The sequence below is a fragment of the Arvicola amphibius genome, chromosome 3 (genome assembly GCF_903992535.2).
Source record: "Arvicola amphibius chromosome 3, mArvAmp1.2, whole genome shotgun sequence".
In the NCBI taxonomy this organism is placed as follows: Eukaryota; Metazoa; Chordata; class Mammalia; order Rodentia; family Cricetidae; genus Arvicola; species Arvicola amphibius.
In genome coordinates, this window is record NC_052049.1 from 82,758,349 (window position 1) to 82,771,094 (window position 12,746).

At 45.3% G+C, this 12,746-nt stretch overlaps 1 protein-coding gene across 1 annotated transcript in view; it reads left to right on the forward strand.

The window, feature by feature from the left end:
* The window catches only part of Maml2 (mastermind like transcriptional coactivator 2), a 325,881-nt gene extending 313,536 nt beyond the window's left edge, over positions 1-12,345 (forward strand). The window contains exons 4-5 of the mRNA XM_038324003.1: positions 4,562-4,673; positions 8,648-12,345. Of these exons, the coding sequence (XP_038179931.1) occupies positions 4,562-4,673; positions 8,648-9,666 (1,131 nt within the window). The 3' untranslated portion in view covers positions 9,667-12,345. The remainder of the gene's footprint in view (positions 1-4,561; positions 4,674-8,647) is intronic.
* Positions 12,346-12,746: the final 401 nt, after the last annotated feature.

The following is a 12,746-nucleotide window of genomic DNA, read 5'->3' on the forward strand; positions in this document are numbered from 1 at the left end:
ATTTGGCTTCCCAAAAAACAAAACATCTCAGAATGGGGGACCGTTTTTAAAAAGATTTTAAATAAATGTCCACGTTCACCATATTGACCCAACCTTTTAAGAAGCACAAGGTTGTTTCCCTAAACACCAGCCAAGCTCTAACCTCGCTTCAGTATCTTATCTACCCACTCCTCAGTAACCTCAGACAGCACCACCCACATCTGACCCAAACTCCACTGCTGAAGACTGCCACGCCCTCTCCTCTCAAACTCCCCAGCCCAGTGAAACCAAAAGGGACAAAGCCAAACAGTTCAGAGCTAATGGACCCAAGGAGAAAGGACATGAGATGCAGCTCAGCTGCAGAGTATATGCCCAGCGTGCATTAGGTTCTGGGTTTGACTGCAAGATGAGAAAAGCCAATCAAATCATTTTATACTCAAAAAAAATTTTTAAAGCAGCCAGAAAGGTAAAGTGTTAAAAATGCCATGAGTATTCAATGAGTATGGAAAGATCATAAAAATATAAGCCACAAACAAGATAGTTCCTTTCCCCCTTGTTGCCCTAATGGAGCCCAACATCCACTGTGGGCATCAAATAAATAAGCTATTGTAATGCATATGCTTAAATGGTATGCTGTAGAGAAATTTCTAGAAATTTCTACAGAGAAAGGCTACATCTACTAAAGATCAGAAGGTACAGAGGGAGTTGGGAGGGAGGAAGAGTGGGGTGGTAGTGGGAGGGTCATCCTGTCCCAGAGATCCAGCACACTCAAGACTCAGGTACACAAAGGACCCACACACTGTCAAGGCACAGAGCCTGGTCAAGGATGGAGAAGTTGAGGACTCAGAGGCCAGAGGAAGAGGCTGGCTAAGTCACACTGCCTGAAAGGCAACAGCAGAAAGAAAGAGGAGGAGGAGGAGGAGGAGTGGGGGAAAGAGGGGGAGGAGGAGGAGGAGGAAGAGGGGGAGGAGGAGGAGGAGGAGGAGGAGGAGGAGGAGGAGGGGGAGAAGTGGGGGAAGGAGGGGGAGGAGGAAGAGGAGGAGGGGGAGAAAGAGGGGGAAGAGGAGGAGGAGGAGGAGGAGGAGGGGGGGGGAGAAGTGGGGGAAGGAGGGGGAGGAGGAGGAGGAGGAGGAGGAGGAGGGGGAGAAGTGGGGGAAGGAGGGGGAGGAGGAAGAGGAGGAGGAGGAGGAGGAGGAGGAGGAGGAGGAGGAGGAGAAACACTGTGTTCAGATTTGCAACCAACTAAAAGACAGAGGCCAATAGGAGAAGTCCAGTTTGGAAATCTGGCAAATCATCTTCCAAAATGAGTTAAAATTTGGCTTTGACATGGTAAGACTACAGTATTCTGATAGAAAATGTGGAGTCCATCATTTTAGGCAGAGGGCTTGCCAAAGACCAAAGAGGCAGTCCTGGCTTGTATTAACTGGTTAGTTTCAGATAAACTAGTAACAGTGTAGCAGCCACAGGTGTCTTTAAAGGAATGACAAGTGTCAGTGAGCACTTACGCTACAGGTGTCTGAGATCTGTGGTCGCAACTGTTTCTTCCGCCTGTCTTTTTCCTTTGCAACCTGAATAGCCTAGAAACAAGAGTGAAGAGGAGAGAATGCGCCATTTCAAACAAACTTACTGGCAAGACTTTTATTATTCCCATTGACACTGTAAATTTGATTAGTTTTACAAGATGGAGCTTCCGGGTTTTCTGCTTCCGTTAAAAGCCTCTGATTAAAAGTGGCACACACATTCTTGGGGGCCTGGCCACGGTGCTGGCCTGGCTCCCATTGAAGCCCTGTTGAGTCTCATGGGACAGGTGCAAAGGGCAGTGGAGAGATGAATGGGAATGGAGCTGCACTTTCCGTGGTTCTTACAAAGCATTCACACTCCTCTTTGTCTAGATGCCATCCAGGCTGCCGTGCTCTTTAGCAGAGCCAGGAAGAAGCAGCCTTTGGTGCCTCTTTCCATTAGCATACGCTTTGTAGCCATTGAAGGCCTTGGCAAGGCCAGATGGGCACCTAAATAGAGGCTTTTTTTTCATAAAAGTTTGTTAGTCTTTCTCTCCACCCTTCTCCCAAAGTGACACACAGAGAAGGTGAGATGAGTAGCGGTTATTACCCTGATGGTCATTGCTAACTCGTGTTATACACCTCCTGTGTGCCAGGCACCATGCTGAGGTTTGGCAGAACTAAAGGACTCATCCTTACATGGGCGTATGAAAGAGATCCTAGAACCTCCCTCCCAAATCTTGCATTTTTATGGCTAAGGAAACCAAAGCAAGACAGATACCACTGAAACAAGAGAGGCCGGGCCACGATGAAAGCTCATTTCATTTTACACAGAGCTAATTTCAATGACAGGTGTGAGTTTACCCTGGAGCCTCATTGTAGCTTCCTCCGTTTAGTGTTGGCGTCCAAACTTCACTGGCCTTGTAGCATGCCAACATAGCCTCTACTGTATCTACAGGCAACATAGAGTATTAGGAAACTCGGGGTTTCAGAGATGTATATGCTAAGGCTTTGAGCAAATCAACTGGTCTATGGGAAAGAGAAAAGCCCAACTGCTTAAGATGAAATAAATCTGTGTTTGAAGTATAGTGTGTGACTGGGAGTAAAGGAACAAATTGTTACATGCACACGCACACACACACATGCATGCATGCACACACACATGCACACAGGCACTATCATACAAACAGCAGTAACACCTAATTATATATGAAACATGCTTCTTGGAAAAAAGATTTCACAAAGTCCCGTTCTTGGCTTAACAATCAAAACTGTCAGTTCACACAAGTGTTTACAACAGGGTTGTTTGCTCACTGCCACACTGGGTTGGTGGAAGACCCCAGGCTCTTTCTTAAACAATTAGGGTTTTGGCAACTCCTCCCCCCCCCACACACACACAAAAATAGTTTCCCTTACTTTGTAAACCCATGTTTAAAAGAAATGTAATCCATCTGTTTCTGATTCATTTACGCTTAGCTCATCAAAATTATGTTTTATATGAATTACTTGGTGTTCAAAAACACTCTATGAGTTTTTTAAGTTTGGGTTTTTTTCTTAGAAACAAAAATGAAACTGGTTTGTTGTTATTTTAAGGTCCTCTTCTGTCCGTTTCAGAGAACACACATCCCACTAGGAAATCTCAGAGCTGAGTACAAGCAATGAGGTTGAGTGGGGCAGATGCACGCTTGGCTCCAGCTAATGGCCTCATCTGTCTGTTACGGTTGTCTATGTATTGACTTTCCTATAATTACAGTCTTCTGTCTCTACCTATGCCAATTATTCTTATCTTTAGAAATGGATATTGCTTTACAGTGTATACAGAATTGCACTGAAGCCATTCCAGAAAGTTTCCAAAGCACACCAAGAAAGAAAAAAAGCAGGAATCCCTATCCCAAGCTGTTAGGAGAGGCACAGCCAGGCATCTTGTCCTTTGTATAACATAAAGTCTTAACACACGCCAACTCAGACAGGGTTATTCTGGTGTCATGAAAAACCAAGAGCAGATAGACCACTTGGTCATTTTATCTAAAAACAAACAAGGTCACGATGTGACCTCTCCAGCTAGCACGTCATAGCTACTCCTTCATCAATCTAGGACAATGCTCCACTTCCTTAGGTCACCCAGGCTCTCTCAGCCCTCCTGAGACAGCAGTGGCTCCTCATTGCTCCTCGCCGCTGTGAATAAGGATGGCGGTAGGTTTGTTCATGAAGGTCGGTCAAGGCATTGGCAGCAGTAAATGGCATCCCCGTTTCCTCTCTTACCACCCAAACTCATGTACTGAAAGAATCTGAAGGTGATTTTCAAACAGGATACTGAGAGGCATGAAGAGGCCTGAGTTCCTGACTCTGGAACTGATATCTGCTGCATGGCTGTGGGCTCTGGGAGGGCAAGTTACTTAGCCTAATGAACTTGCATATCCTCTTTTAAGTGAAAACAAGCAGCGTTCCCTTCAAAGGTTTGCTAAGAGCAGGTAGAAGAAACATCTCATGCATATGGTGCCCATGCCAGTACCAGGAAGGTTAGCATGTCTTTTGACACCTCTTCCGAGGAGAGGTTGCTAGATCAAATCACTGAAAGCCATTTTACCTGGCAAACCTTTCTCCAAAGTCTATGACACCAAAGCTCATCACACATGCAACAACATAAAACAAGAAGTACCACACTAAGCCCACATAATTGAACCCTGTAATTGAAGTCTAACTACAAAATGAAGGAAGTGAACATGCTCAATAGACACAAAGCAGAAATCTACGGAGGAGCAGAAATTAATGGCACTTTAGTAGAGGAAGTGATTCAAATGGAAAGATCTGTCTCTGAATTGCCACTACCAGATAAATCTTAATCTAAACCCACAGTGCAAAATACTTCCATTTGTGAGATGCAAGTTCCCACTTTCTAGCCCACGCTGACTTCAGGCTTGTAATCTTTCCTGCCTCTGCCCCCCGAGGGCTGGGATTTCAGACATGCACCACCACGCACAGGCTAAATTTTTTTTTGTATTTGTACCTTTTTGAACACCGGACAGACTTTTGTAACTGAAGAAACGTTCACTCAGTTCAATGTTTTCGTTTGTGTTTTTAAGGAGAAACTTTCCCCTCAGGATCAGATGAACCGACACCTGACAAGGCCACCCCCGGACTACAAAGACCAAAGAAGAAACTCGGGCAGTTTGCAGCCAGCCGCTCAGTATTCTGGTGAGAGTTCTTTGAAACAGATACAAATCATAGCTGTGAGAAAAAAAACCAAACTATTTAAAACCTATTATTCCATTTGTCCTGCTTTCTCCCCCACCTTGGATAATACATTCCCTCCACCCTTTCGCTGTCTCCCACTGAACCGTCAGACACAGACCACATGGAGAACTCAGCCTCATAGCTCACGCTGTAATCCCAGCTCTCCTAAGGAGGAGGAGGAGTGCTGGGACTTCCAGTCCAGCCTGTGCTACATAGTAAACTCCAGGCTAGCCCAGATTAGTGTGAGATTCTGTCTTCATCCCTTCACCCTCAAAAAGACCACACTTTGTCCATTCATGAGTTCTTGACTGTCCATGTTCTGTGCTCATGTGTCCACTACTCTCCGTGTCTGCGCTCACGTGTCCACTACTCTCCATGTCTGTGCTCACATGTCCACTGTTCTCCGTGTCTGTGCTCACGTGTCCACTGTTCTCGTGTCCACTACTCTCCGTGTCTGTGCTCACGTGTCCACTGTTCTCTGTGTCTGTGCTCACGTGTCCACTACTCTCCATGTCTGTGCTCACGTGTCTACTACTCTCCGTGTCTGTGCTCACGTGTCCACTACTCTCCGTGTCTGTGCTCACGTGTCCACTGTTCTCTGTGTCTGTGCTCACGTGTCCACTACTCTCCATGTCTGTGCTCACGTGTCTACTACTCTCCGTGTCTGTGCTCACGTGTCCACTGTTCTCTGTCTGTGCTCACGTGTCCACTACTCTCCATGTCTGCGCTCACATGTCCACTACTCTCCATGTCTGCGCTCACATGTCCACTACTCTCCATGTCTGTGCTCACGTGTCCACTACTCTCCATGCCTGTGCTCATGTGTCCACTACTCTCCGTGTCTGCGCTCACATGTCCACTGTTCTCCGTGTCTGTGCTCACGTGTCCACTACTCTCCGTGTCTGCGCTCACATGTCCACTGTTCTCCGTGTCTGTGCTCACGTGTCCACTACTCTCCGTGTCTGCGCTCACATGTCCACTGTTCTCCGTGTCTGTGCTCACGTGTCCACTACTCTCCGTGTCTGTGCTCACGTGTCCACTACTCTCCGTGTCTGTGCTCACGTGTCCACTGTTCTCCGTGTCTGTGCTCACGTGTCCACTGTTCTCTGTGTCTGTGCTCACGTGTCCACTACTCTCCGTGTCTGTGCTCATGTGTCCACTACTCTCCGTGTCTGCGCTCACGTGTCCACTGTTCTCTGTGTCTGTGCTCACGTGTCCACTGTTCTCCATGTCTGTGCTCACGTGTCTACTACTCTCAGTGTCTGTGCTCACGTGTCTACTGTTCTCCATATCTGTGCTCAAGTCACAAATCAGAATTTTTTACCTACTCTCTTTCTCATGAATAGGACAGGTACTTATGGTAAAAAAAAAAAAAAAAAAAAAAAAAAAAAAACCAAAAAACCTTTTCAAAAGTTCTCTGAACCCCAAAGAACCTTCCCCAAACCTGGCCCATGGTCTTTCTGCTCCCTCCTTTCTAGCAACTACTCCAGTCCCTGCTGTGGAGAACTCTGATTTCTCTTGCTACATTAAGTTAACATCTTCAGTTTCTCAACTTTTTTTCTTTCCATGTCTCCATCTGTCCAAGAACTCATCAAGAATATTCTCCAGACAGCAAGAGGCTGTAGGCACTCCTATTGCCACCTCCTGTCCTGTTGCAGATACGCTAAATAAGTTTCCATAATTCTTTCAAATGTCTGAAAATGCAGCAGCTTGTCTCTCTCCACTGAGATTTGAGATGATTTTGTTTAAATGCAAAGACTGAGTTCTCAGTTTGGTTGTGCTCAGAAACAGTGTAGCTCTGATGTGGAGCTTGGCCTCCTGGGCAAACAACAGGCTTTAGAGAACCTGCGAGACTTGAAACAGTATACAAGTTTTTAGGTAAATATTTAAGGTTTCTTTTCCCATTCCTGTAAAAGAATCTCTGGGATGGGAGTCCAGAGCTGACAGCTGTCTCCACAGTGTCACAGAGGCCAGCTTCTTTCGCTTCCTTAGCACGTGGTTCCCATCCTAAGGGCTGCCCTGTAGCCACCACATCAGGAATTTGTGTGTCCATTTTGCTGGCAGGGAGAGGAAAGGCGGAAAGGAGAGGAGCCTCCTGCAGGAGCCATGCCCCTTTGTAAAGCAGTCAAGAACTCCTCCTGCCTGCTCATTTTCACCTCGAGGCAGAATGTATTTCTGTGGGCTTTCCATCAGCAGGAAAGCTCAGGGTTTGTGCTTTCTCACACAAACACACTGCAGTACATATCAACACTGAGTCGCAGAGGGAGACTGAGATGGGCAAGGAGGACACGCACACAATAGCTCCTTCCAAATAAAATGTGTGTATTTTTTGCGAAAAGTCTTTGCATGCCGCTGCCAACCCCAAGTGGACAAGAGTCCCCTCTGGGACATTTTACTTACTTCATGTGCCTTCTGAGACTAAAACAAGCAAAAAAAAAAAAAAAAACAACTCTTTCATATTGCTTTAAATTTTAACATCAGTCCAGAAATAATTCTTTTGGTGGAAACAGAGATTGAGTCCAGGGTCTTGCCTGTGTTCATTCGGCAAGCATTTCCCCATGACCCACCTCCAACTTGGAAACTTCTTATACACACTGCATGCACAGTAGAGAAAGACTCCTCCTGCCCTGGGGGTCTAGTTGAGGAGAAAACAGAAGCTATGGTGGCTTGGCCTTGTCTTTCGGGTTATATATCATACCAGCAGAAGAATCCTAAGCGGTCACCTGTGGGCATTTTCTTCGTACAGCTCCTAGTTCATCGCTGTGTGTGTGGCTCTGTTTCAATATCTTTGCGAGAGTAATTTATCTGGATTTCATTCTTCCTTCTGTCTCCTTTATTATATCATTCAAAATTCAGTTGCACACCAACCCTGTCAGCACTAGACCTGGAATGCGGCCTGCAAACAAAACAAGAGGAAATGCCTACCTTGTACAATGTGCCATCTCTGGTAGCTTTTTCCTCCAGCTTTGCCTTGCAAGCTGATTTCTCAGGGTGACTTCAACTTTAGCAAGCCAGGGATATTTCAGTGCATCTGATAGTCACTGTCTGTTGTATGGAGCCACCTTGTCCAGCATCCTGGGATCCAGATCTGCCCCCCATTCAATCAATTGTTGACAGTTTATCTGGCAGCCCCTCTGAGGCTTGATGGATTGCCCCAGTGCTCCAGGGAAGAATCAAACAGAAAGTGGCATTAAAGAAATGAGACTAGGATATTAGGGAACTCTCCAAATAAGAGCTTCAGGCTTGGTCTGAGCCTGAAGAAAATATAAGGATTGTGGGGCTTGGGGACATCATGGGACAGGAGACTGGTGAGCAATGGTGGCTGGTAGGTTTTCAGTAGCAGTGCAGAATTAACTGCACACCTTCCAGTAGGCTTCTCAGATGGAAATGACCGCCAGAGCACAAGTGCATCAGATTCCAGATTCTTAGAGATGAGATCTTGTTTGCCTTCTGGATGCAGGAAAGCCACTCATAGCAGCTTCTTAAATAAGGATGATGTAGATAAAGACTTAGACATCATTTTCCAGGTCACAGGTTAGGAATATTAGTGTAGTAGCCATGAATAGGATTTCCCCCCACATACACTTGCTCATTTGAACCCTGGGGTGAAGAGTGGCCTGGATTTCCTGACAGTTAGTAATCAAAGTTGTAGTCTTCTCCCTTGGAACATAATGAAAGTAATTCAAAATGAAAGATCGATTATCACCTCAATGACTTCAGAAGGCAAATAAAGTAAAAACTATAAAATAGAACCATTCAATCTCGGTCTTCTTTCTGTAGTGTGTAAGCGACCTAGGGAGATGCTCTCCCAGATCTCGTCTGTTCTTTCTATGCACTGCTCGTCATATGTTATTTATTAACCAATAAGTTCTTGTCGGCTGCAGTAGGGGATGCCATAATAACATGAATGAATGTAATTCTCGTCTCTGTCTTAGGTGGCTCATCTACGGTGAATATAAACTCTAACCAGACTTTGACAAACCCAGTCTCAACACACACCCTTCTGACAGCAAACTCCAGCCTCATGTCATCAACGTCTCATGGGCTGAGAGTGCCACTGTTGTCCACAGCAGTCCAGAGCATGGGAGTGTATGGAAACCTGCCTTGTACCCAGCCCAGCACCTACAACGTCACTTCAGCAATGAATCAGCTGACCCAACAGAGAAACACGACTCCACTGATAACCAATCAGAACAACCCCCTGATGCCACGGCCATCTCCCTTAGGGGCAAACAACGGTAACAATGTGGCCACCTTTGCAACTGGAGCTGTTGGCAGTTCACAACAACTGAGGCCAAATTTGCCCCACAGTTTAGCAGGCATGCCAGCCCAGAGGTCTTCCACCGTCATGATCACATCCAACACGACAGCAACAAACTGGGCTTCTCAAGAGGTAACAGCGAAACAACAGGAAGCCCTCAAATCCACAGGAGTCCGCTTCCCAACGGGTACACCTGCAGCCTATACCCCAAACCAGTCCTTGCAAGCAGGAGTGGGGAGCCAGCCATTTTCCCAGAGGGCAGTGGCGCCCCCTAGCCAGTTAACACCAGCAGTACAAATGAGACCTATGAACCAAATGAATCAGGCACTAAATGGGCAAACTCTGGGTCCACTCAGGGGTTTGAACCTCAGACCTAACCAGCTGAGCTCGCAGAGTCTATCTAATATGAATCCGTCAGGAACAGGATTGAATCAGGCGCGGACAGGCACCAGCCAGCCACCATCCCTGACGCCCAGCGCTTTTCCTTCATCCAACCAAAGTTCCAGGGCTTTTCAAGGCACTGACCATAGCAGCGATTTAGCTTTCGACTTTCTCAGTCAACAGACTGACAACATGGGCCCTGCCCTAAATAGTGATGCTGATTTCATCGACTCTTTATTGAAGACAGAGCCTGGCAATGACGACTGGATGAAAGACATCAACCTTGATGAGATCCTGGGGAGCAATTCCTAAGAGAAAAGGACGGCGGTTCGCAGGCTCCCGGCAGTAGTTGCCAAGGACCCTGTAATGCTAAGTTGCAGATCAGCATCCGGGTGAACTCAGGCATCAAAACGGAAAGCTGACAGTAACCACGGTGATCAACATGCTGGTTCGTTCTCGTTTCAAAAATCCCGAGCCTGATATTAAAACATTGGGATCGCTTTTCCCTGCCTGAGCGTCAGGACGTGATGTCCAGTTTATTCAAACACAACTGTGATGTTGGTGTGTAGTTAATTATGTCAAACAGTCTTCCCAAGTTCCTTTTCTCGGTGAAGGAAACACAGAGGAACTTGAGACTTGTTTCAATCCCATATTGCAGACAGGTGTTAGTTCTAAGCAACAGGCAGTAGACTGCCATCTGCTCTGGCAGATAAGGATGCTTAGGTTTTTCCACTATCTTTTCTTTTACTTTTCCTAAAACTTGCAGGAAAGACTGACATGTTATATGGTTGTCTGGAGTAACTAAGAGAGTACCAGAGAACCAAGAAGCCATCCAGCATTATAGACGATTTCTTCCCTAGCTGTGGTCCTCATTTTGTAGTTTTCCCACGTGTTTTGTGTTTTGGTGGGATGCTGTGTCTTGTGATAAAACAGGAATGCAGGACTTACAGCTTGCATGGGGCTTCCCTGCTGATTTTTATAGCTAACCAAGACTTGTCCCATCACCCCGAAGTATCAGTGCACAACTGCCTACATGAAATTTCACTTAAAAAATTGATCTTTGCCATGTAGGAGACAAACATGGCCACAAATAACCAGAGATGTTTCTATGATTGATAGCCACAGTTGTGCCCAAGCAGAATGAAATTGAGCCCTGACCTCCTATTTTTTCGGTAGCCTGAGACTTGTTTGTAAGGAATGAAGGTTTGGATTAGAGTGGGATTAGAGTGTCCTATTTGGATTGGAGATAGGGAGCAGGAGAAGGGTATGAGGATTGGTACAGAGCCTTTTCACAGAGTGTAGAGGAAATCGTAACTGAGACAACAAGCCTTCCTTGGACATATCACTTGGACTTGGGTGGACAACTGAGCCCAGTGTCGTCTGTGCGTAGCCACTCTCCATGACACAGGGAAGTATTGCCATATGCTGCCTGGGCCCTTCCAGCTTTCCTCCCTCAGGGCTGAGTTTTGTTGGGTCACTGAAGCCCAGTGTCCGCATCTATGTCCACTCCAGAGTGGAGGAGGTGTGCAGGTCCGAGATGGCTCTAAAATACCGCCACCACTAGCCTAAAGCCAGAGAATGGAAGGCTACCCGTGACCTTTGAGCTAGACAGTCACACACTTAAACATCAAGTGTGGTTTAACTCAAGTTGTTTGAGGCACCAAATCTTCACGAATCTGTTCAGAAAAGGAACACATTTTTAAAGCTCTGTATAGCCCTCTTCTAGTCTTTACGATGCCTTTGAGCTCTCGCCTCCCTATCCACTGCACCAATAGCGCTGGCCCAGAATCTTTCCCATGCTGATATGTAAATATTAATAAATTACTTGTTTTTGTAAACTTTTGTAAAGAATATTTTGGTAGAAATACTTAAACATATTCTTTGGATTATATTTATACATATGTGAAATAAATATACTATCGAAAGGTTATATTTTATACAAAAAGTAAATTGTTACCTTTTGTATGCTAATATACAAAGTTTTGTATAATACGATGGTTTATTTTTAGCTCTACACTTAAACCGTAGTGATGGAGTGGAAACTTTTAAAAAATACCAAGAGGCTTGCTAGATGAATTTATATTCTGAACCCTCCATGAAAGCATTCCAGGTTTCCATCCCGCCCTGTCGTTGCTGTGTTTTCCAGCTTGGAATTCTTTATTAAACCCATAGTTCTCGTGTCTTATTTGATTATTCTACTGTGCACACTGTATCCGTCCCTGTAGCATGTGTTCTACTGTGTGTTTCCCTATTATACAAAGCAATGTTTCTCCATGCAGAAAGAGAGGAAAAACACTGTGTAAATAAACATGCATTTTTTTGTGGCTCCTCCAGATTACTGTACAGATCTGCAGGATTTCCCAGTTGCAGCCCCGTGATTCAGCTTGTTCTCACCCTGACACAAACAGTACAATTTGTAGCAGCTGTCCAGTTGTTCAACTGAAGAGGCAACGCAAACAGAATGGCTGGTTTTTCTTCTATCTTAATGTGACTTTCATAATTAATGTGTATTTATTCAGCTATTCATTAAAATACAGGATTCTTTTGGGGGGTGTAATCTATAGTTTCTGTTTGTGGGCAGCCTATTACCAAAGATGATGTAATTTCCCGAAAGCTGAGATAATGACAATTTGATAGACACACTTAGCAGAGCCTCAGATTTACAACGCAAGAGCCATTGGGACACAAACTCCCATTGATAGAAATGCCAGACTACTTCATTGCTGACATTGCTTGTCATCCTGATACACAACAGAGAAGGCAGGAGTCATTTTTCTTTCTTTTTTTTAAATTCAGAGACACAAAAGTTATGTAAGCAAATAATTCCTTCTTGGCTTTGTATTCAGCCCAATGAAATGAGTCACCAGGTAAGGTGCTGGTGTTACTTGCATTGCCGTCCTGAACCCACGAATGTAAAGATTCAACTTGTAACACGAGTATTTTGTATTGTGTGTAATTTCATGTGTAAAAAAAAAATAGTTAAAACATTCAGACGTCGTTTTCTTGTATGGAGTCCATATTGTCGGTCACCGACGTTATCTATCGTCACGGCATTACAGTTAGGATAACCCATGTTAACAGCAACGGGTACATATGCACGAAATTATTCTTTTTAAAGATTTATTTTGTGCTTTTTAATTATGTGTATGTGTGGATATGTATGTGTGGGTGCTGGTGCCTGCCAAGGCTGGAAGATGCCCTGCAGATGGAGTCACAGGTTGATGTGGGACCTGAACCCAGGTCCTCCAAAAGGGCAGTGAGTACCAACCACTCTCGTAGCTGCTGAGCCCTCTCACCAGCCCCCAGGAAACTGTGTGGTGCAGGGAGCTTTAGAGAAGAGTAAAAGGCACGCTCATCTCTTTTCAGCATTGCTCCATCTACTTAAAAAGCTG